Source organism: Fistularia commersonii, chromosome 18 (genome assembly GCF_037954325.1).
Source record: "Fistularia commersonii isolate RoL2024-O1a breed Wild chromosome 18, RoL_Fcom_v1.0, whole genome shotgun sequence".
Lineage (NCBI taxonomy): Eukaryota > Metazoa > Chordata > Actinopteri > Syngnathiformes > Fistulariidae > Fistularia > Fistularia commersonii.
The window spans coordinates 862501-885552 of NC_141301.1; the positions used below are offsets into that span (position 1 = coordinate 862501).

A 23052-nucleotide genomic window follows, 5' to 3' on the forward strand; every position below is an offset into this window, starting at 1 on the left:
AGTGGGGGAGGGCAGGGAGGGGCAGCGGCGCTCGCACTGTTGCATCATAGCGAGCAGCTGGCACCAAATGGTGTGTGTGTGTGTGTGTGTGTGTGTGTGTGTGTGTGTGTGTGTGTGTGTGTGGACGGATTCCAGGAAACAGGAAACGGACTGGCGGGAAAATGACAGCAGCAGGGGGTCCGGCCTTTTGTCAGGATAATCCACTGCACACTCGTCTGCTTGGACCCCCACCCACCTGTGTGTGTGTGTGTGTGTGTGTGTGTGTGTGTGTGTGTGTGTGTGGCGTTCTGCGATGGTCTCAGCTGCATCCTCGCCTCGACACTGTCAGGTCATCTTGGACATTTCTTTTATTTTGGAAATAAACATCAGGATTATCTTGTGTGTGTGTGTGTGCTGACACACTGCAAGTGAATGTTGGCTGGCAGAGTGTGTGTGTGTGTGTGTGTGTGTGTGTGTGTGTGAGAAAACACTCAGACGTGACGGATGAGACGGTGGCAGAATCCCGTAGAAAGATCTTCTTCCCCGTCGTGACACGGTCGTTTGCAGGAGATCGAGCCGCCGCCCGTCGCCCCCCCGTCCCGTCCTCGCCGTGGCTGTCACCGCCGCCATTTGTCTCAGGCCTCGCCGCCGCCGCCGCTGCCGCCGCCCCTCCAAGCCATTAGCCATCAATCTCCATAAGTCTTCACCTTCATTGGGCGTTTGTAAGCGTCCGGGTTCCTATCAGGCCGGGAAACATTTCCTGGCACCTCCAGAAAAGGAGCCATTAATCACGGCGGCGGCGTGGGGGGGGGAGGGGGCGGGGCTAACTGGGACCCGCCGCTGTTTCCCGCCAGAGCTGGTCGTCCTCAGAGGTTTCCGGCTTCTTCAGAGAAATCAATCACTTTCTGTTGTGATCGATTTAAATCCCCTTGTGAAAATATACAGATTTGTGCCAACACGCGACCTGATTATTGATCGGATTGATTGAGAGAATTGATCGACATGTGACCTGCATGAGAGAATGTCATCCGGTAAAAGTGGGACAAACCAAAGTGCGCAAAAGACGTCGTAAAAAGCCCAGAAACTTTGTTTGAATTTGATCCGTCACCTGGTGAAGATCACGTTTGTCTCCAGGGATTCAGTTCATTCATCAGTTCAGCCTCTTATGATGAAAACAGGAAGTAAACAAGAGGTCGCCGCTATCTTTCAAAGCTCCTTCAACCACAAACTGCTCGTCTCCGAGTCCCGTGAGAAAAACAAGCCAACTTGGGTCGGGACTGGTTCTCAAAAAAACAAAAATGGAACCCTTGCTCGGTCTGGCCCGGCTCCCAGGCAGCAAGAGCAGGCGGTTTTCCAAAATTCCCTCTTTTTTCAATGGGGTTCTGTATGTGTTGTGACCGCACACAATGACTTCAAGCGGCCTCATCAAATGAGACAGTGGAGGGAAAGGTTTCTTAAATTCCTTCTTTTTTCAATGGGGTTCTGTATGTGTTGTGACCGCGCACATTGACTTCAAGCGGCCTCATCAAATGAGGCAAGGGGGGGGGGGGGGGGGGGGTTCTTAAATTCCTTCTTTTTTCAATGGGGTTCTGTACATGTTGGTGACCATGTACTTTCGGTTCCTGCAGAATCATCAGGAAGGCGGTGCCATTGGTCCAAATAGAGTTCAGTTTCTGCATCTTCCCCACAACAACAACAACAACAAGACCAGTATCACGTCGTCCCACCATGCGTGTCCAGCCCCTCCCTCCCTCCCTCGTCTCCACCCCAACCACCGCCAACCGACGCGGTGAGAACAAACCGCCGTCCGTTGGTCTCCGACACCAAACCCACCGCCGGCACCGCCGGGTCCCAGTTCCCACTCCATCCCGCCGTCTGATTTATACCGCGGTGTAAATCAAAATAGAAAAAAAACAGGTTCTGGTGAAGAGATTTACGGTCCTGCCGTTCCCTCGGCCTTCCCTTCCCACGCCGGCCCAACGGCGTCCGATCGAGCGACGGCGCCTCGGTTATTGATATCGGTGTTGACGATCGATGGAAGGGTTCTCTGTTCGCGTCACTCACTTCTTTTTCGGTGTCGCAAACATTCATTCGTTCATCATCCACGCCTCTTATCCTGCGCTGAGCGGCCGGAGCCTATCCGACGCCGTCATCGCTCGAGAGGCGGAGCTCGCCCCGACCAATCACGGAGCCGCATTCGGACGTACGCGCATTCACCCTCTCATTCGCGCACGACCGTGCATTTCACCAAAATTGAAACAAAATCTCTGAGAAAGAAAAGCAGATTTTGGGGAAAAAACTTCTTAAAAAAAAAAAATGTGATAACAGAATGAGGCCGCGCACACACACACACACACACACACACACACACACACACACACACACAGAAGTTATGTAAGAACAGATTCAGTTGCTGTCACTCACAGACCACAACCGCTCGTCAGCCGGCTGACAGTTGAAGAGAAATACGAGGCCTGGAGGAAGGAGGGGGTAAAAAACACTCTGAAAGTTTAAACCCATAAAGAATCAAAAAGAATGACTTTTTTCTTCCAAAAAAAAAAAAGACCTAACGACTGTTAGAAAAGCAGCCGACCGCAGGCAGGAAACCACACAGGCTACAGTTATTTAACACTGACACACACACACACACACACACATGTGGCGGGGTTTTGCCGAACTAAAACCCCAACTTGTCTCGTTGAGCGAATCGTCAACTGGAAGACCGGAAGGTTCTTAGGAACGTCTGAGGAACGACTGAGGAACGTCTAAGGAACGTCTCTAAGGAACGTCTGAGGAACGTCTGAGGAAGCTCCCATGGCTCAGATGGAGGACGTTCAGATGGAGATATAAAAGCTGGACGGTCAGAGGAGAAAGCAAGGCAGAGGAGGAGAAGTTGATGAAGATGAGGAGGACGGAGAGAAGACTTTGAAGACCAAGTCCAGATGAAATGGCAAAGGGCGGGTGTTTTCATTTACTCCATAGTTTCTATGGACACGGCATCTGCCGGGGAACGTCCGGAGATGTTCTCCTGGTCGGACGGAGGACGGGACCGGAGCTTCGTTCCTGGTTCTTCACCCTCTCAGGCCACATGTTGGTTCTTCTTCTTCTCAGAGCTTCTCCTCCCCCTGGCAGTAGAAGAATGGCCCTCTGAGGAGGCTTCGAATGAAAGGCCTGGAAAAGTAGCCTCATTCAGCTCCTCTTTCTGAGCCCACCCTGCCCCCCGGCACAAAGACCCCCCCACACACACACACACACACTCACACACACACACACACACACACACACACGCACACACACACACACACACACACACACACACCCTGCCCTGCCCCCTGGGGGGGGGGCTGCCCGCTCCAGAGTATTTAAGCAGATTCCAGCAGATGGTCGTGGAACTTTCCTCTCCTGGTCTTCCTCCTGCAGACCATCTCTCTCCAGACCTCAAAGTTCTCCTCTTCTTCTCGGACCCGCCCCCCCCACCCTCCCGCCCCCCCAGCCGTCCTCCGGCGAGGCCACCATGCCCTCGGACCTCCTCACGCCGTTCCTGGAGCTGGACGAGGAGTTCTGCAAGGTGAGGAGACACCGAGGAGATCCAACGCGTGAAGTCTTTGAACTGGAATCATCTGTCGTTTATTCTGCTTTTATCTTCAGAAGATAAAAGCATCTGTGAAATATCGATGTAGCTCTCGTTATAATTCTGGTTATAATCGTGGAACGGAAAGTTGTGTTTTGCGCGCGAATCGACCTCCGAGCTTTTATTTTGGAATCCCGAGCCTCGCCGGCTTGTTTTGGACGCCGCCGGGTCGGGAGGTCACGTCCTCACCGGGTTCTCCATCTTCTCTCCCGCGCAGACCTTCCGCGGCCTGGAGGTGACGGAGGCGGCGCCGTCGTCGTCGCAGCGCCAGCGCGTCCTGGGCTTCCAGCGCCGCCATTCCCTCTGCCCCGTCACCCTCCCCAACTCCAAGTTCAATGGCGGCGAGGCGGCAGACTGGGGCGCCGGCCTCTGCGCCGCCGCCCAGTGGAGGCGAGAAGGTCAGCTTCCTCGCTGCCCCTTCAGCCACATCCCCTTCAGGATGGACCGCTCCGTTAGCATGATCGAGGGCGGCGCCAAGCACCAGGAGAAGCCGCTACCGCCGCCGCCGCCGGGTCTCGGCGCCGCCGCCGCCGCCGCATCCCGAGCGACGGCGGCGCCGCACATCTCCACCCGCTACAAGACGGAGCTCTGCCGCACTTTTGAGGAAAGCGGCGCCTGCAAATACGGCGCCAAATGCCAGTTCGCCCACGGGCTGGACGAGCTGCGAGGGCTCAGCCGCCACCCCAAGTACAAGACGGAGCCGTGCCGCACCTTCCACACCATCGGCTTCTGCCCGTACGGCGCCCGCTGCCACTTCATCCACAACGCCGACGAGCTCCTGAGCGCCGCCGAGCCCGGCGCCAGGGCCAAGCCGCCGCTCCGCCACAGCCTGAGCTTCGCCGGCTTCTCCTCGCCGGCCCAGAGTTTCCGGCCGGCGGACGAGCCGTCCTCGCTGGTCTTCGCTCGCGCCGCCTCCGTGTCGCCGCCGCCGTCCTCCGCCGGCAGCCCGGAGCTCCTTTCCCCTCTTTTCCCCGAGCCGGGCGCCCTCAAGCACTGCCCCTACCCGTTCTCCGCCGTCCCCGACCTGCACGCCGACGACCCGGCTCTTCGGTTCTACGCCGCCGCCGACTCCTACGTCTGCCCCGCCCTCACGCCCAAAACCCTGCCCTTCGGCCCGGCCCGGAAGCCGCCGCCGCCGCCGCCGCCGCCATGCGGCCTCCAGCGCTGCTCCTCGGCCGACTCGCTCTCGGAGGAAGGCTACACCTCCTCCTGTTCGCTCAGCTCGGCCTCCAGCGGCGCCGAGTCTCCGAGCTTCGAGGGGCGCCGGCTGCCCATCTTCAGCCGCCTGTCCGTCTCGGACGAGTAGCGGCGGGTCGTTCCGATCCGGCCGAGTTCTAACTTTGTGCATATTGCATTGGTCTTGTCGGTTCCGGTCTTGACTTCTTGTGTTATTACGCTGTTATTACTGCTGTATACTGTTGTATACCCTTCTTTGTTTTTGTTTTTTTTTTTGTTTAAAAAGAATAAACGTCCGGGTCGGTTCTGTGTTAGAACCCCTCCCCCACCCGCTTTGAAGTCGACACGAGACCTGCTTAACCTTTGACCTTCGCCGTCGGGTAGGAGCAGCTATGCTAACATTAGCCCCAGGTTAGCATCATCTCCAGGAAGATGATGTCTAGGTCCACCTCGGGGTCCGGGTCGATCAGAAGCTCTCTGTGGGGTGCGCTAACTGTAACCTCTCGCATTGAGAGCGAGAGGGTTAGAACTGTATGCTTTCATTGATTGATTATTGATTGGTTGTATGGCCATGGCCAATTGATTGTATTTAACTGCCTTAGCGACGAGAGTTCAGCGCACGCGTGTAGGCGTCGCTCGATCCTAGCTACCAAAGTACTAGTCCTGCTAACACCTAGCCTAGCATTTAGCTGCGACCGATAATATGCATTGTTATTATGTTATTAACTCTTTCCTAGACTTATTTATTGCATTGTTTTCTTGTTGTTTTTTTTCATTTGGTTTCAATGTTTTTCTTTGAAATGGCACCGGACAGATGTGTTCCGCTTCTGCTCGTCGATGCTAGCTAGCTATCTGGTTGCTTTAAGGAAAACGCGGCCGGCGGAGGCGGAGAGGAAACCAGGAGGAGGAGGGTGATGGAGACGTGTTGGCATTCCTATTCTATGTTGCCTTATGGGCTGAAAGGCCTGGCAGGAACCAGGACTCGCCGGGGGTTAGCTTGCGTTGTTAGCCCCGGCTAACTGTATTAGCCGTCCCCCCGGTGAGTCCACTCTCCACCTCTGCCCGGCGCCTCCGTTTTTTTAAGTCTTTTCCACCGCGGGTATTTCTGGTATGTGGAGCAGACAGGAAAAGCCAACCCACTTTTATTTTGTGTGAGAACCGCAGCGTTTGTTTTTTAAAATGATATTCTGTATATCTGCCTCGATGGACAATGTGCTTTTGCAGGCGGCCCTCTGTTGCACGCTAAGCTAGCTCACTAGCGAACGCCGCTAGAAAATGGAATCAGAGTTGTTGTTGTTGTTGTTTTTTACGGCAAGAAATCGACTTCCTGCCTCATTAAGATCCTTGTTTTTGCTTCTGTTAGCTTGACTTGATGAAGAGCGGTGGCTTTATGGTTCCTTTTGTTAACTTAACTCTTATTTATTTAGTTTTAAAAGCAAAACCTATATTGTTGCGCGTGTTGAATTTCCATTTGTTTTTGTTTTTTTATATAATTTAAGTGCATTTAATGTTTACATTCTGTGGGTTTATGTTGATATCCTAGCATCACTATCTTAATATATTTGTCCATTTTTTTTTTTAAATTTCAAAATAAAGGTCTTTAAAGGAAAATCAGCTCCGTCCTCCTGTCAGTGTTTGTTGTCCCGCTGAAGAACCGGATGGAGAGAAGTTGACTGGTGGACTTCATTCTGCAGACTTTGAATGTTGTTCCACAGGACTTTTAATTTGGAAATAGAGCTTCTAGAAAACCAGCGAGGGCTTTTTAAATTTGAACCCCCTGATTCCTGTGCTTGGTTTTAAAGATCTGGAACTTCCTTTTTTTACTCCACGGGTTCCACCTGCTCTGGACGAGAACCTCCAGTTTGAACACTCAATGTTGGAAATGTGCCTTAAACCCACTTGTTTCTTCTTTGTAACCTAAGCAAGTGTGTGTGTGTGTGTGTGTGTGTCAACATGCACACGACCTCATGTGGGAAAATTACTAAAGTGACGGTGTAACAGCATTAGCGGAGAACCTCCACCTCCACCCCGATCATCTGTGTGTCAGCGGTGGACAAAGGGGATCCAGGGGACCCCCCACCCCCCCCACCCCCCCCGTTACTTCAGGCTGGGAGAATGTTTGGGCGACAGATGCTGGAACAAAGAGCCGCTGGGACACAAAAGGCCGGGAGATACTTGTGACTGATTTCCATCCTTTCACACACTTTGTGTGTGTGTGTGTGTGTGTGTGTGTGAGATGACTGATTCAGCACCAACCGCCGAGGCAAACCCTCTGCAAAGTGAACATCCAGCCTGTTCTGCAGAGCGGTGGAGATGATGATGATGATGATGATGATGATGATGAAGACCTCGTAGCATCGTGCGTCAGCGTTTACTTGACCGCTTTTTGGAAACACTTGCAAAACGATGTTGTGCAAGTACATGTACTCTGCTGGCTGCGTACTTTTATGAGGAAACCACATAAATCTGTTAAAAACAGTAATGGTCATTAGCAGCCACGGTTAGCATCTGCTAGCTATATTTTTAGCATCTTCTCTGCCGTTTTGATTTGGAAAAGTCATCTGGACAAAACACACTGTTGCTCAACTAGCTGCCCGGTCCTTTGTGGGCCAGAGTGCAAATGTGTGTGTGTGTGTGTGTGTGTGTGTGTGTGTGTGTGTGTGTGTGTGTGTGTGTGTGTGTGTGTGTGTGTCGGCATTCAGCTGAGGATTTCCCCCCCATAAAGGAATAACAGTAGAGTGAATCAGTAGCAGAATCCCACAACCCCCCAATGGCTACTTACCATTCACTAACCCTCTGTGTGTGTGTGTGTGTGTGTGTGTGTGTGTGTGTGTGTGTGTGTCAGACCCTAAAAAGGCCAAGGGCCATGCCTGGGCGGCCCCTCCCTCCCCGCCCGGCCATGCAGGCCCTTTGTGCTCGGGTGCTTTCCCTTTTCAGGCTAACATCTGTATGCTAATGCATCTCAATGGGAACGGAGTGGAGGCGGCCTGGGAGCGGGGGTGTGTGTGTGTGTGTGTGTGTGTGTGTGTGTGTGTGTGCGTGTGTGTGTGTGTGTGTGTGTGTGTGTGTGGTTGGATGGATGGATGAGGGGTTTGTGCAAGGCTTAGAGAGAGAAGGAGGTCCAGAAGAAGAGTTATTAGTCAGAGGAGGAACAGATGGGCTGTGTTTAGTGTGTGTGTGTGTGTGTGTGTGTGTGTGTGTGAGTGTGTGTGTGTGGCCGAGCAGGAAGTCGGACACAAACCCGGCCCCTCCCCCCGCTCGACTTTCAAAATAAAACACACCAGGGTGTCGGAGGGCTGGACGAGCAGGACCTCCATCTCTAGATGTTCCTCACAGGAACGGCGTGGAAGAGGCTGGAGCGTCTGAAGGACGGCAGGAAGAAGAGATGCAGTTTCCTCCAGACCTCCAACTCCTGCAGAACCTGATGTTGAGAGCCTCACACACTCAATGAGACACGCGGATTACCTCTAACTCAACTCAAACTTACTAATCGTGACTGAACTCAACTAACATAACTTAACGCAACTCAGTTTGACTCACCGAGACAAAACAAAACCAGACTCAACTAAATCCCATTGAACACAACTCAACATCACTTAACTAGACTTGACTCAACTTAACTCAACTTAATTCAATGTAAATTAACTTAACTCTACTTAACTAAACGTTACTCAGCTCAGTTTAACTCAATTCAGACTAACATATCTTGTTTCAAATTAATTCAGTTTAACTCAGCTCAACTCCACTTAACTAAACTTCACTCAACACAACCGAACTAAACTTGACTCAACTTAACTCAACTTGATTCAATTTAAATCAACTTAACCCCACTTAACTAAACCTCACTCCACACAACCGAACTAAACTTGACTCAAATTAACTCAACTTAATTCAATGTAAATCAACTTAACTCTACTTAACTAAACTTGACTCAACTTAACTCAACCTAACTAAACGTTACTCAGCTCAGATTAACTAACTTCAGACTAACATATCTTGTTTCAAATTAATTCAGTTTAACTCAACTCAACTCCACTTAACTAAACTTCACTCAACACAACCGAAATAATCTTGACTCAGCTGAACTCAGTTTAACTCCATTCAGACTTAATTCAAGTTAACTCAACTTAATTCAACCTAACTAAACGTTACTCATCTCAGTTCAATTTATCACAATTCAAACTTACATATCTTGACTCAACGTAACTCAACTTAATTCAATTTAAATCAACTTAACTCCACTTAACTAAACTAGACTCAACTTAACTCAACCTAACTAAATGTTACTCAGCTCAGTTTAACTCAATTCAGACTAACATATCTTGTTTCAAATTAATTCAGTTTAACTCAACTCAACTCCACTTAACTAAACTTAACTCAACACAACCGAACTAAACCTGACTCAGCTGAACTCAGTTTAACTCAATTCAGACTTAATTCAAGTTAACTCAACTTAATTCAACCTAACTAAACGTTACTCAGCTCAGCTCAATTTAACTCTATTCAAATTTACATATCTTGACTCAACTTAACTCAACTTGATTCTATTCAACTCAACTTAACTCCACTTAACTAAACTAGCTCAGTTTAACTCGACTCAGACAAACTACATTGTATCCTTATTATCATTACAGAAAAGAAAAAAGAAAGAAATATAGATTAACTTGCAACAAAGAGTAACATTATTTACATTGTTTTTTATTCTGTAACAGGAAAGATTTCAAGCGCATCACTTTGCCTGGAATAAAAAAAATGTAAATCCTTATTTAAACCATGAACAAAACCATCGGTCGCTGAAAAATAAAATGAAATGAAAATCAATAAAAACTGATAATAAATTCAAATTGAAGAGCAACATTGACTCAGGGGTGCGAAACACTTTAACCTACAAAACAAAAACGAATGAAACATTTTGTGCTGATTTTTTTTTTTTTTTTTTAGTCAAAATGCGGAAGTCAAGATTGATGGTTACAATGAGCAGGCTTTGCAGTGCACGGCGTTTGGAAGTGAGGTTCGAAGCGCGATACTGCGACTCTCAGCTCACAGTAAACTCACTGCTGTTTCCTGGTTACCCAGCGCAGTCTTAGTGACACTAAATGCTACATAGGCTTCCTCACATTTCCTCATCTTAGCTTTGAGAGGACTTTGTTTTGTCGCATTATCTCCGTCTCCCATAATCTTTCTTATCATCCTTGTTAAATGTTTTCTGTGGTGTGTCTCGAGGGTTGGTTCCCTAGACTTCATATCTCCTGATGTGTGTTTTGTGCTCATGCTCGGTGCAATAAACCCTTCACCGTCGAGCGCCACGACTGCCACCCACTATGGATGTGCAATTACATTTTATTCTGGTACAGCAAAAATATGTTCCGGTGTTGTGCCACTATTTGAGAAGCAGTGATGTAACTCAACACATGCGAACTAAACTTGACTCAATTTAACTCGACTTAACTTGACTTAACTTGACTCAACTCACTTGAACTGAACTCAGTGACTCAAACTTAACTCAACTCAACTCAACTCCACTCAATGCAATTTAACTCAGCTTAACATAACTCACCTCACTTAACTCAGTTCTAGTCCACTCACCTTAACTTGTTTTGTCTTACATCATCTTCTCTTCTCTTATCTCTGTCAGGACCAGGAGGCCATGAATCGCCCTCACCTCTCTCTGCTTCGGGGGGTTCCCCAGGTTCCCCAGGTTCCCCGGGTTCCCCGGGTTCCTCGGGTTCCTCAGGTTCCTGTCCCATCATCAGTTACTTCACTGTGCACCGTATGTTTGGGTTGCATCCCTCCCGTGGGGACATGGCTGTATGATGTTTGGATGGAGGATCAATACTTGTATGTCTGCATGTGATGTTGGGATGAGAGGGTCAATACTTGTATGTCTGCATGTGATGTTTGGATGAGAGGGTCAATACTTGTATGTCTGCATATGATGTTCGTATGAGAGGATCAGTACTTGTATGTCTGCATGTGATATTGGGATGAGAGGGTCAATACTTGTATGTCTGCATGTGATGGTTGTATGAGAGGATCCATACTTGTATGTTTGCATGTGATGGTTGTATGAGAGGATCCATACTTGTATGTCTGCATGTGATGGTTGTATGAGAGGATCCATACTTGTATGTCTGCATGTAATGTTTGGATGAGAGGGTCAATACTTGTACGTCTGCATGTGATGTTTGGATGAGTGAGTGAATGGTTGTATGTTTCTATGTGCCGAGTGAATGAATGGCTGATAATAATGGAAGCATACAGGGATAAGGATTCAAATAATTATTTAAACATTCCCAGAATGGGGTGGCATATTTGACTCATAACTAAAATGAGCAATAAGCAATCCAATTTTCATTTTTATGTCCCGCCACCCAAAAATGTATCAAAGTTCAAAATTGGATTGGCAGTCTCAAGTGGCTTGTTTGGATGCTAGCATGCGGAGATGTTCACCTGCTAGCCGATCACTGATACTTGTCAGCATGGCACTCGCATGGAAAGGTATGCCGATGTCCGGGCGTCCCCTTCCAGGCACCACCGCATCCAGATGCTGAAGGACTGAGAAGAGGCTAGCTCGGGCTACGCCGCCGCCAACGGTGCCTGTTTAGCCTGTTAGCGCAGAGTATTCAACCAACCTCTCCATGATCTGCTCAGATCTGCGGGGATCCGATTCACAGATTGTCTGCAATTCCAACTGGTCCCATACTTGTATGGTTTACAAGTGTCGTTTACCAAAAAGTGTTGATGTAGAGGATGGTGAAGAAGATTCTGTCGATACTTACGGCACCATGGTCTGCCTGGAGAGCATTCGGCCAATGGAAACGCCTCCCTGGATCCATGAACCCCACACGGTTATACAGCCCAGCAGTCCGCCACCAGACATCTGGGTTGTTTCTCACGGCAGTGCCTCTGAGTTCACAGAAATGGTTATCAGTTACCCCAGCCTCGGGCATCAAGATAAACCTTTTTTCAAATGAGTTTATTGTGGGTCGTGAAAATAATATCCTATGCCATCTCAAGTCCAATCTTATCACCTTGCATGATGTCATTAAAACTAGCGAAGCGTGGTATCAGTGACCAGCTAGCAGCTAATCAGGTGAGTACGTGTCATACGCTCGCGACTAAACAAGTTGCTAAGAAGAAGGTCTTCCTCTGACGCCGCTGTCCTGTGCCGCCCGAAATTGCCGATGCAAGTTGAATTTTGATGCATTTTTTTTGCGCGTCGGGTAGTTTTGCACGACTTATTACTCATTTTAGTTACGTTTTAGTTATGGGTCAAAATGTGCCGCCACATTGTGAAAATGAAAAAGCGCTTCAAACGCCTTCCATTTTTCAAATCTGACATTTCCGACTGAATTTTGATAACGATTCGCCGGGTTACGTTCGGAAAATGAAACGCAATTTTGCTTTTTAATTTGGACCAAGTCCCGGAATGAGCAGTCTGGAGGAAGAAAATGAAAATCCAGTTGGGATTAATTCTTGTTCATATTAGTTTGGAGTCAGAATTCACTGCCAAAGCGGTTCTACTTGACGCTTCCGCAAAGAAATCGAACGCAAAGACGTGAACGGCCGGCGCGTGAATGAGCGAGCGAAACTCCGGAGGGGTCAGAGGTCACTGTGGGAACTAAGTCATGGTTTCTACTACAGAGGTGACGGGAGTGTGTGTTGTGGTGGTTGACGGCGAGCGAAATAAACCGAAGGGTTTATTCGCCCCCCTCGCGCCTTCTTGTTTTTTATTTCTTTTTACCTCCAGGTGGAAAAGGACCTCCGCCGGCCCAGAGTGACGCATGAGGGAGAATTTCGACTTTCCTGTTCCTTTGCCCCCCCCGCCTTCCTGTCCGGTCTGTGGACAAAAGTGAGAGCTGCTGCTTCATCCTGTGTTAAACGTGTGCGGTTATATCCATTATATCACGTGCATGTGTGTGTGTGTGTGTGTGTGTGTGTGTGTTGTTCAGTCAGACAGTAAGGATTTACATCTAGAATCCCAACGTCACCCCATAAGGTGAGGTGATCCTTGAACCTTCATCGCACAGGAGGTGAATGTTTAACTGTAGCAAATGAACAGAGACGGAACAATTGTTTCTATTTTTTTCTGTATCACACACACACACACACACACACACACACACACACACACACACACTCACACACACTCACAGCGAGCAGAGTGAGCTGAGTTATCGGTCCCTCCTCTTCCTCCTCCTCCTCCTCCTCGGTCTTCCTGGTACCTCAGCGACGAGGCCGGCTGGCGGCAGAAGAAGTGGATCATCCCTGGCTTCTCCACCTCCTGGTTCTTCACGCTCCATCACACCGACGTCTCCATCTCCGCCGACGAGGAAACCCCGGGGACCAGCCGACGAGTGAGTTCCGCTTTCACATCTTGCTGCCGGGTTCTCGTGGACCATCTCCTCCCACGTGCTCGGAGATGGAGGAGGAGGAGAACAGTGTTCCTGTTTTTTGATTTTTCTTTTTTTTGAAAGATATTCTCCCGGAGAGACTGCTAACAGAGAGCAGGGTTTCGCCTCTTTCTGCTCGCGAACCTGCTCCTGAAACTGAACCGTCCAGTTTCAGACGGCGGTCCTGGAGACGACTCGCTCGACGGGATTCCGAGCGGGCTCGCCTTTTTCGGGCGAGGTCGGCGACAGGCGGGTGCTTGTTCTCCAGGTTCTTCTTGCCAACCAGAAGAACCCGCCCGTGAAAAGGTTTATCCAGGTTTATTGTTCTTCCAATATGATGTCGTCATCACGGGGATCTTCTGCGGTCCACCGTCTCCATCTCCAGGATTAAAACGTGGTCTAATTAATATTTATTGGATTGTGTTTGTCTCTCTTCATGACAGTTGGAACTAGTTCTAGCGTCACGATATCGCAGATGATCTATTTTTTAACCGGTTCCCTTTCGGAGGTGGATGTCACCATGAAGAAACACCTCGCCCCTGGGTCAATATTTGCCCGAGGCTTTTTTTCTCCGGACAGATTTATGCGTCAGCGGCTGGAACAAACACGTACAAGCCATTTTGATTGAGGAGTCCGTCCTCACCTGCCCTGATCAAACATCTTGTGTCACCATGCGAGCGCCAGGAGGACGAGGAGGAACCCCTGGATGTTTGCAGCTCTCTCGGGGGTCGTCCTCTGAAAGGTCGGATTGGGGCTTTTAACGGTCGGACCATCTAACCGCTCCTCCTCAGACGTCTTCTGCTGAAGTTTGCGGACATTGAGACGGGGGACGTCTTCACCTGAACCTGCTCTCCTCGAGAAGGGTCAGATGTTGAGGAGACCGAGAGCAACGCTTCCCCTGCGACTCCGCCGCGGCATCGGCCATGTTTCCCCGGGGAGGCCTTTACACCTTCCGTCTCTGCTTTGTGTCCACAGGACCAGACGAGAAGGTGGCGGCCGCCATGAACCGGGAGGCTCAGAAAGTCCAGTCGGCGCCGAGCCTGAGGAGGTTCCGCAGGTGGATGTTCGTCAGTATCTTCATCTCCATCGTGCCCGTGGTCCTGCTGCTGTGGAACTCCAAGTAGGTCCGGCCAGGTTCTGATCCAGTGCGAGTCCATGTGAGCAATGTGACCCCAAATTAACCTCAGCGAAGGCTAACGAACGGCAGGAAGAGAAAGAGGAAGAAGAAGGGACGAGTTGAACGGCACAAAGAGATCGACCGGCGTGCATTAACACCGGTGAAGGAGGTGCACGTCAAGCTATGTCGAGGGCTGGGAAGCAAGCAGGCTAATAGGCCAGGAGGCTAGGAAGCTAAGAAGCTAGGAGGCTAGGAGGCCAGGAGGCCAGGAGGCTAGAAAGCTAGGAGGCTAGGAGGCTAGGAGGCCAGGAGGCCAGGAGGTTTAGTCACCGATTCAAGTTCAGGCTCTGAAAGAAGATGACGTGGGGAACTGAACTCGAGGAGGCATCGCTGCTCGGAGAGGAAGATCCAGAGAGTTTCTCGTCACATGCACGGTGTAGAAACGAGTCTCCCTGCAAGTGACATTCCTACTTTGCTGGGATATGTGCCGGTATATGATTATAGACATGTGGGTCGAAGAACAAGAACAAGAAGAAGAGGAGGAGTGCGTGTTCGGAAGCAGAGAGAGAAGAGGAAAGGAAAGAGTCTGGGACTGAGAGGAGGGACTTTGAATGTTGGGACTATGACAGGAAAAGGTAGAGAGTTGGTGGACATGATGCAGAGAAGGAAGGTGGAGATACTGTGTGTCCAGGAGACCAGGTGGAAAGGTAGTAAGGCTAGAAGCTTAGGAGCAGGCTTTAAGTTGTACTATTATGGTACTGACAAGAAGAGAAATGGAGTAGGAGTTATCTTGAAGGAGGAGTTTGTAAGGAACGTCCTAGAGGTGAAAAGAATGTCAGATAGACTCATGAGTCTGAAACTGGAAATCGAAGGTGTGATGCTCAATGTTGTTAGCGGCTATGCCCCGCAGGTGGGATGTGAATCTGAAGAGAAGGAGAAGTTCTGGAATGAGTTAGATGAAGTGATGCAGAATATTCCCAGAAATGAGAGAGTGGTCATTGGTGCAGACTTCAATGGACATGTCGGTGAAGGCAATAGAGGGGATGAAGAAGTGACGGGCAGATTTGGTATCAAGGATAGGAATGCCGAGGGACAGATGGTGGTAGATTTTGCAAAAAGGATGGAAATGGCTGTAGTGAACACCTTTTTCCTGAAAAAACAGGAACATAGGGTAACTTATAAGAGCGGAGGTAGGAGCACGCAGGTAGACTACATCTTGTATAGACGAGGTAACCTGAAAGAGATCAGTGACTGCAAAGTAGTTGTAGGTGAGAGTGTAGCCAGACAGCATAGGATGGTGGTCTGTAGGATGACTCTGGTGACAAGGAAGATGAAGAGGACAAAGGCAGAGCAGAGGACAAAGTGGTGGAAGCTGAAAAGGGAGGAGTGTTGCATGGTTTTCAGGGAGGAGTTGAGAAAGGGTCTGGGTGTGTCATCTGGAAGGAAAGTAGATAAGGAGACTCGGTGTTGGAATGAGGAAGTGCAGGAGTGTATACAGAGAAAGCGGTTAGCGAAGAAGAAGTGGGATACTGAGAGGACTGAAGAGAACAAACAGGAGTTCAGGGAGGTGCGGCGAAAGGTAAAGATAGAGGTAGCAAAGGCAAAACAAAGGGCTTATGATGACTCGTATGCTCGGTTGGATGGTAAGGAGGGTGAGAATGATCTATACAGGTTGGCGAAACAGAGAGATAAAGATGGAAAGGATGTACAACAGGTCCGGGTGATAAAGGACAGAGAGGGAAATGTATTGACAGATGCTAGAAGAGTGACAGGAAGATGGAAAGAGTACTTTGAAGAACTGATGAATGTGGAAAATGAAAGAGAGGCAAGGGTAGAAGAGGTGATTATTGTAGACCACAAAGTAGCAAAAATTAGTAAAAGTGAAGTGAGGAAGGCATTGAAGAGGATGAAGAGTGGAAAAGCAGTTGGTCCTGATGATATACCTGTGGAGGTGTGGAAGTGTCTAGGAGAGGCAGCGGTAGATTTCCTGACTAGATTATTCAACAGGATCTTAGAGAGTGAGAAGATGCCTGAAGAATGGAGACAAAGTGTGATGGTGCCTATTTTTAAGAATAAAGGGGATGTGCAGAATTGTGGCAACTACAGAGGGATAAAGTTGATGAGCCGTACAATGAAGTTATGGGAAAGAGTCGTGGAAACTAGACTGAGAGCAGAAGTCAGCATTTGTGAACAGCAGTATGGCTTCATGCCTAGAAAGAGTACTACAGATGCAGTATTTGCATTGAGAATGCTAATAGAAAAGTACAGAGAAGGCCAGAGGGAGTTACATTGCGTTTTTGTAGACCTAGAAAAAGCATATGACAGGGTGCCAAGAGAGGAGCTCTGGTATTGTATGAGGAAGTCTGGAGTGGCAGAGAAGTATGTTAGACTGGTGCAGGACATGTATGCTAGCTGTGAGACACTGGTACGGTGTGCTGTAGGGGTAACAGAGAAGTTCAAGGTGGAGGTGGGACTCCATCAGGGATCAGCTCTGAGCCCCTTCTTGTTCGCAATGGTGATGGACAGGCTGACAGATGAGGTTAGACAGGAATCCCCATGGACCATGATGTTTGCGGATGACATTGTGATCTGTAGTGAGAGCAGACAACAGGTAGAGGAAAATCTAGAGAGGTGGAGGTATGCTCTGGAAAGGAGAGGAATGAAAGTTAGTGGCAGCAAGACAGAATATATGTGTGTGAACGAGAGGAACTCGGGTGGAGCGGTGAGGCTACAGGGAGTGGAGATCAAGAAGCTGGAGGATTTCAGGTACTTAGGGTCAACAGTCCAGAGCAACGGACAGTGCGGAAAAGAGGTGAAGAGACGGGTCCAAGCAGGTTGGAATGGGTGGAGAAAAGTGTCAGGGGTACTATGTGATAGAAGACTATCGGCCAGAATAAAAGGAAAGGTGTACAAGACAGTGGTGAGACCAGCGATGATGTTTGGACTAGAAACTGTTACAATGACCAAAAGACAGCAGGCAGAACTAGAGGTTGCAGAGATGAAGATGTTGAGGTTCTCTTTGGGAGTGACCAGGATGGAGAGGATCAGGAATGAGTCTATCAGAGGAACAGCACATGTTAGATGTTTTGGAGAGAAGGTCAGAGAAACCAGACTGAGATGGTTCGGTCATGTACAGAGAAGAGATAGAGAATATATTGGTAGACGGATGCTGGAATTGGAGCTGCCAGGCAAGAGGTCTCGAGGAAGACCAAAGAGAAGATTTATGGATGTAGTGAGAGAGGATATGAAGGTAGTTGGTGTGAGAGAGGAAGATACAGAGAATAGGGTTAGATGGAGAAGGTTGACTCGCTGTGGCGACCCCTGACGGGAAAAGCCAAAAGAAGAAGAAGAAGATATGATTATAGACATGAACATTGCAACAGAAGAGCGAGTAGAAGACGGTGCAATAAGACTGCAGCTTGGTGCACTTTATAGGTGCAAGAGCACAGAAAGTAGCACGGGCGCTATCGGTACCACCACAGCGACCTGTGACATTTGAGGTTAGGGTGGCGTGAAGGGTTGGGCGGGGGGTCTCCGATGACTCTCGGATAGAAACGCTGTTCTTTTCTGTGCCCCCGCAGAATGGACTGGCCTTCTGTGGTCCAGAGTGGAGAGGTGACAGAGTCCCAGCCCGGAAATCAGAGTGAGTCCTCACGGCTTCCCCTCCCCCTCCTGAAACGCAAGGCGTCAAAACGGGAAGCGTCTTCGATCTTGACATCGAAGTTTGCCTCCACGTCATACTATGTAAGCTGGACGCCTGTTCCATTCCGTCGCCACGGTTGTTGAGCAACACGTCCACTAGGGTGCTGCGTTCAGAGTTGCAACATACATACCGAACTCCTCCGAGGCGGCGCAAGTAGACGGTGGTTGTCTGCACATCGTTAAAAACATGGCGGCTCGCGGACAGAGAATTCTGCTCTCAAGCGATACAGACTCCGTGTTGTCGTCTTTGACTTCTCTGTTCCTTGCGCCGGTGGCTCTTGAGCATACCGCGCAACATGGCCCCCCGTGACTTCCGGCAGTGCTGCGTTTGCTGCGTTTGGCTTCGCATCTGCAAGGTCTTTCCAGGCCAGGTGTGTCTCCTCAGGGAGGTGGAGGTGGAGCCCACACCTTTGCTCAAAAGAAACTGGTTGTGTGTTGTAGAGAACACGGGTTCCTCCAGAGGTCCCAGAACTCATGCTACGCCCAAAAAAGACGGTAATGGCCCCAACGGCCCCCTTTAAGGACCAATCGGTTTCTGATCGACTTCCATTTTGGGTTTGAAGGATGACTCCTCTTTGATCCTGCTGATGTTTAATCGTTCCTGAAAGAGATTGCATGCTCCCTTCGATCAGGTGTGGTCCTCAGGTACCTCCGACATGATGTTTCCTCGCCCAATGAGTTCAATGCTTTCTTGATTATCGCCTCCGATCCCGGGTTTGCAGTTTGTTTTTTGGTGGCGGGGTGAGATAATAAAAGTACGACGGAGCCGGCGGATTTAAAAGACCGATGGTCCTTCTCCTTCCCCAGCCTTTCAGGAGGAGAAGTTCTTCTTCATCCCCGTGAACGGGACTAAGACTCTGCTGATGTCGGCCTACGTGGAGCATCGGAAAGAGCCGCGGCAGGTCAGTGAACGCACCGCGGCCCTTGTTCTGTCATGTCTTGGAAATTGTGATTTCAATATGGGGTCCACCAGATGTTGGTTCACCAGATGGTTCCCATCTAACATGGAACTGCTGCAGTCGCTGGACACCATCCCCAATCCATGCTTTGAGTGTGATTTGACCTCTGACCTCTGCCCCCCCCCCACAGGTCCGGGTCTTTGCCGTGGTCCTTCGCAGCGAGGCGCCGGCCTACCGTTGCCTCCTGCGCTGCGAGGAGCAGCTGCGGATGTCGGAGGGCGTGGCCACCGTCCACAGCGACCACTTCGGCTTCCCCTACGGCACGAGCCACATCATGTGCCCCATCCCCTCCGGCTGCCAGACCCCATCCCACATCACCGTGACCTTGGCTGCCACCAGGCCCGAAGGTACCGTTCGGCCATCTCCACATACATCCATCAGTCCACCGCCCCTCCATCCATCCGTCACCCACGGTCCACTATCCGACATCCATCGGTCCACCGATCTGTACATCCGACGTACTTCCATCCATCAGTCCACCATCTGGACAACCATCCATCCATCCATCCATCGCTCCATTTGTTCATCTCTCCAACTGTCCATCGGCACGACCGTCCGTCACCCAACCATCTACAAATACAACCTCCGTCCATCCATCCATCCCTCGATCTGCAAGGGAACATTTGAATCGTGTCTCTGTTTTAACCGATCCGTCTGACCCATTTTGTTCGAATCTAGGTATCGATTGTCTTTATTCGAGCGTTTGGTTGTGTGAGAAGTGAAGGTGTGTGTTTGGCCCCTCAGAGTCCCATGAGGCCGTCTTCCTGAAGGTCCAGAACCAGGAGTCCAAGACCTCCTTCCGTTACACTTTCACCGTCTGCCTCTCCACCATGTTTGACTTCACCAACGTGCTGCAGGTAACCACAACACGCCGAACACGTGTTGTTCCTGTCACCTGGTTACGGGTCATGACAACCACCAGCTCTGCTCCGGACGTTGTCTAATAAATCTTCTGGTGACCTTCGCCCACATGCACGGCCTCTGTCGCTGTGTTCCAGCTGGTTCAGGAGCTGGAGATGTTCCGCCTGCTGGGGGTGGACAGAGTGGTGGTCTATAAGACCGGCTGCAGCCCGGAGACGCAGCGCGTCCTGGACTACTACGTGGAAAAAGGTGGGACATCACAAAGTTCATTCGCTATCCGACACGTGGGGGGGCTGAGATTAGCCGCTAGCGTAGCCTGCAGAGACGGTCCTGAGCTTCTCCCGGTGTCCCGACTCCTCAGGTTTCCTGGAGGTGATTCCCTGGACCATCTCCCAGTGGGTGAACGTTTCCCGTGGCTGGCTGCCCCTTCACGGCCCGGGGGACATCCACTACCTGGGCCAGATCCCCGCGCTCAACGACTGCATCTACAGATACATGTACCAGTCCAAGTACATGGCGCTGCAGGACACCGACGAGCTCATCCTGCCGCAGGCCGTCAACAGGTGGCGCCGTCTTTACCGGGTTTTGGATGCGCGGTAGTCGTGTTTCACCTCAGCAGTGTCCGAGAGCACCGGGGCAAACCCGATGTACCGCAATCAGAAGCCCTCTTATGTCACCGTATGCCGACGATGCACTTCTTTATCTTCCGGTTTAAGAAGAGGCTCGGATTAAACCGTATCTCTGTGAACAGAACTTCCGGTGGGTGTAGGCCGCTCTGCCAGACGGACAGAAAACATGTCCATTTTGTTTTAATCGCCCCGCAGCTGGCCGGACCTGCTGCCGCTGCTGGAGAAGAAATACGGCGCCGACAAATGCTACATGTTCGAGAACAACGTGTTCCACAACACCGTGAGCCTGCCGCCCCCCGCATCTGAAGCCACGACCTTGCCGGCCGGCTGCTGCGACTCCTGGAAGAAGGTTCCCGGCGTCAACATCCTGGCCCACCTGCACCATGAGCCCAGTTTCCCTGAAACCGGGGCGAGCAACTTCAAGATCATCGTCAACCCCCGAGCGGTCTTCAGCCCCACCGTCCACGGGCTGCTGGAGTCCCAGAAGGGCTGCAGCTGGGTGAACAGGAACATCGCGCGGCTCTACCACACGAGGTAGACCCGTCCTCGAACGAGGACACCGCTCACGTGTCCAAAATCGTGAACCCACCGCGTGTGACGCCTTCCCAAACAGGAAGTGGCCATTGGAGGCCACACAAGTTAAGAACAACCAGAACACCTAGATAGTCCACTTGTCCCCAAACGGGGACGTCTGGCATGCTAACATCATTTTGGAGTTCCTACTAAGGAAGATGTAGTCTCAAGGAAGTACCTAACGCCTCATGGTGTGTGTGTGTGTGTGTGTGTGTGTGTGTGTGTGTTTTCAGGGCTCCCTGGCATCAGAGTGTGAAGCCAGAACAGCTGATCTACGACGGCAGGATACTGAGCTACAGCGCCAAGCTCACGCCGGCCATCAACGCAGTGCTGACGCACACAGGGTTTCTGACCGAGGAGAGCACAGCTTAGGGCATGCCTATGTGTGTGTGTGTGTGTGTGTGTGTGTGTGTGTGTGTGTGTGTGTGTGAGCAAACACGCCATAAAAGATCTAACTCTGCCAATGACAATTTCCTCCAGGTTCCTCCGACAGTCCAGAAGCACACAGGAGGTTCATTGGAGACGCCTGAATGCTTGTATGTATTTAAATAGATCGTCAGATAAATGTTTAGATATGTGGCGACTCCTGAAGGGAAAAGAAGAAGAAGATATAAAACGGAGAGAGAGCTAGCAAGAGATACCTAAGACTGCACTATCCACAACGACGTGCCTTCCAGTTAAAACTACGTATAATGATGTCAAATTTCACAAATGTATTTATTTATGCAACGCACGGTTGTTTCAGTCCAAGTAAAACATTTGGCTTTACGAAGCGTCACTCCATCCTGCTGCCGGAACTCGGTCCCGGATTTCGTAGGAACATGATGTCTGATTTCACGAGGCGCGAGTGTGCCAACGTTAATAAATTAAGGTTGATAGACGGAGGCAACGTCAATAAAAGGGTAAAAACAAGAGGACAATCTGTCACATGAGGACAGGAACAAAGTAGCAGTTATGTTTAGCGGCCAGTAAAACAAATGTGTGTCCAGGAGGTCAAAGTTGTTTGTTGTTCATTCTGGCACCACAGAGGAGCGTCTGAAGCAACGCCAGCGAGGCCTCAAAACAGAAGCTTTGAAAAGACCTTTGTTTTTCAGAGCCGATCAAAGATCAGGAATCAAAATCCATTGTCTCCAACGCCCCGCCTTGCCTTACATTTCCTGAAAAAGTGCCTTTTTTCAATGTTTTTCATTTCAACTTTCGCTTTCTTCACCCGTGAATGTTTGACCGCACTGTTTTATGTGAACTAGTTAAAATAGTGACCCGTTTGAGCCGCGGTGGAAGGTGATTCCTCTGGATGAACACGGACAATGAGCTCACATCATCTCATGGTTCCATCCTTTTACCGCTTTCATGCGAAAAAAATTGCACAAGTGAGATTTATTTTTGTGTGTTTTTGTAATTTGCCTCGAGTCATTTTTATCGTTCTTGAAAACTCTCCATCTCCTTCTGTGCGAGGGCAACGTCCAGCTACGAAGAAGGTGGCGCGAATGAATACATAAAGTATTTTACAATGACTTCAGATCATAATTTTGCAAATCATTTGCAGTGTGATTTCCATACGCAGCTGGGAAACAGGCTAAAGTTAAGACGAACAATTTCACATGATCATTGTACTGTAAATTATTGAATCCTCTGCCGTCAGCCAAATAAAAAGCAAAGCTTTGGCTGGAAATATGTGAAACGTGTGGATTTTTTTGCAGTGGACTGTGAGCCTCCGCCGTCGAATGTGGAGTCAGGTATTTATTTTGGTGCAAAATCTGGACGCGTACTCTAGATAAGATGGGAAAAAGTGACATTTAAAAGTTTCCACAGTTGTCATGAGGCTTTCACTTGTTGTTCTTCATTTTGACCATAAGATGACGCCAAACACAGGAGTCCTTTGAGTCGTTTTTAAAACTGATTCAAGATTTGCATGGAAAGGCCTTGGTGTCATCCTGCAGAAACAAATATTTACTTGCAAAGAGTTTTGAATTGAACTGAAAGCTAAAAGTCTCCTCCTTTCGAATTTCCCCTTCATGATATGGCTAATATT

The 23052-nt window shown here is 49.6% G+C and overlaps 2 protein-coding genes across 2 annotated transcripts; both read left to right on the plus strand.

Annotated features, from left to right (window-relative positions):
• The first annotated feature begins 3467 nt into the window (after positions 1–3467).
• On the plus strand, positions 3468–6397 carry LOC147224066 (mRNA decay activator protein ZFP36L1). The gene is made up of 2 exons (XM_086164327.1): positions 3468–3547; positions 3828–6397. The coding sequence occupies exons 1-2, from the start codon at positions 3494–3496 to the stop codon at positions 4914–4916; spliced, it is 1143 nt and encodes a 380-aa protein (XP_086020453.1). The 5' UTR covers positions 3468–3493; the 3' UTR covers positions 4917–6397.
• Positions 6398–12994: 6597 nt separating this feature from the next.
• LOC147224067 (uncharacterized) lies at positions 12995–21618 on the plus strand. The gene is made up of 11 exons (XM_086164624.1): positions 12995–13143; positions 14155–14299; positions 17878–17939; positions 18440–18493; positions 18806–18900; positions 19088–19304; positions 19702–19814; positions 19956–20067; positions 20180–20381; positions 20643–20981; positions 21254–21618. Exons 2-11 carry the CDS (start codon positions 14181–14183, stop codon positions 21390–21392), a joined length of 1452 nt encoding a protein of 483 aa, XP_086020750.1. The 5' UTR covers positions 12995–13143; positions 14155–14180; the 3' UTR covers positions 21393–21618.
• Positions 21619–23052: the final 1434 nt, after the last annotated feature.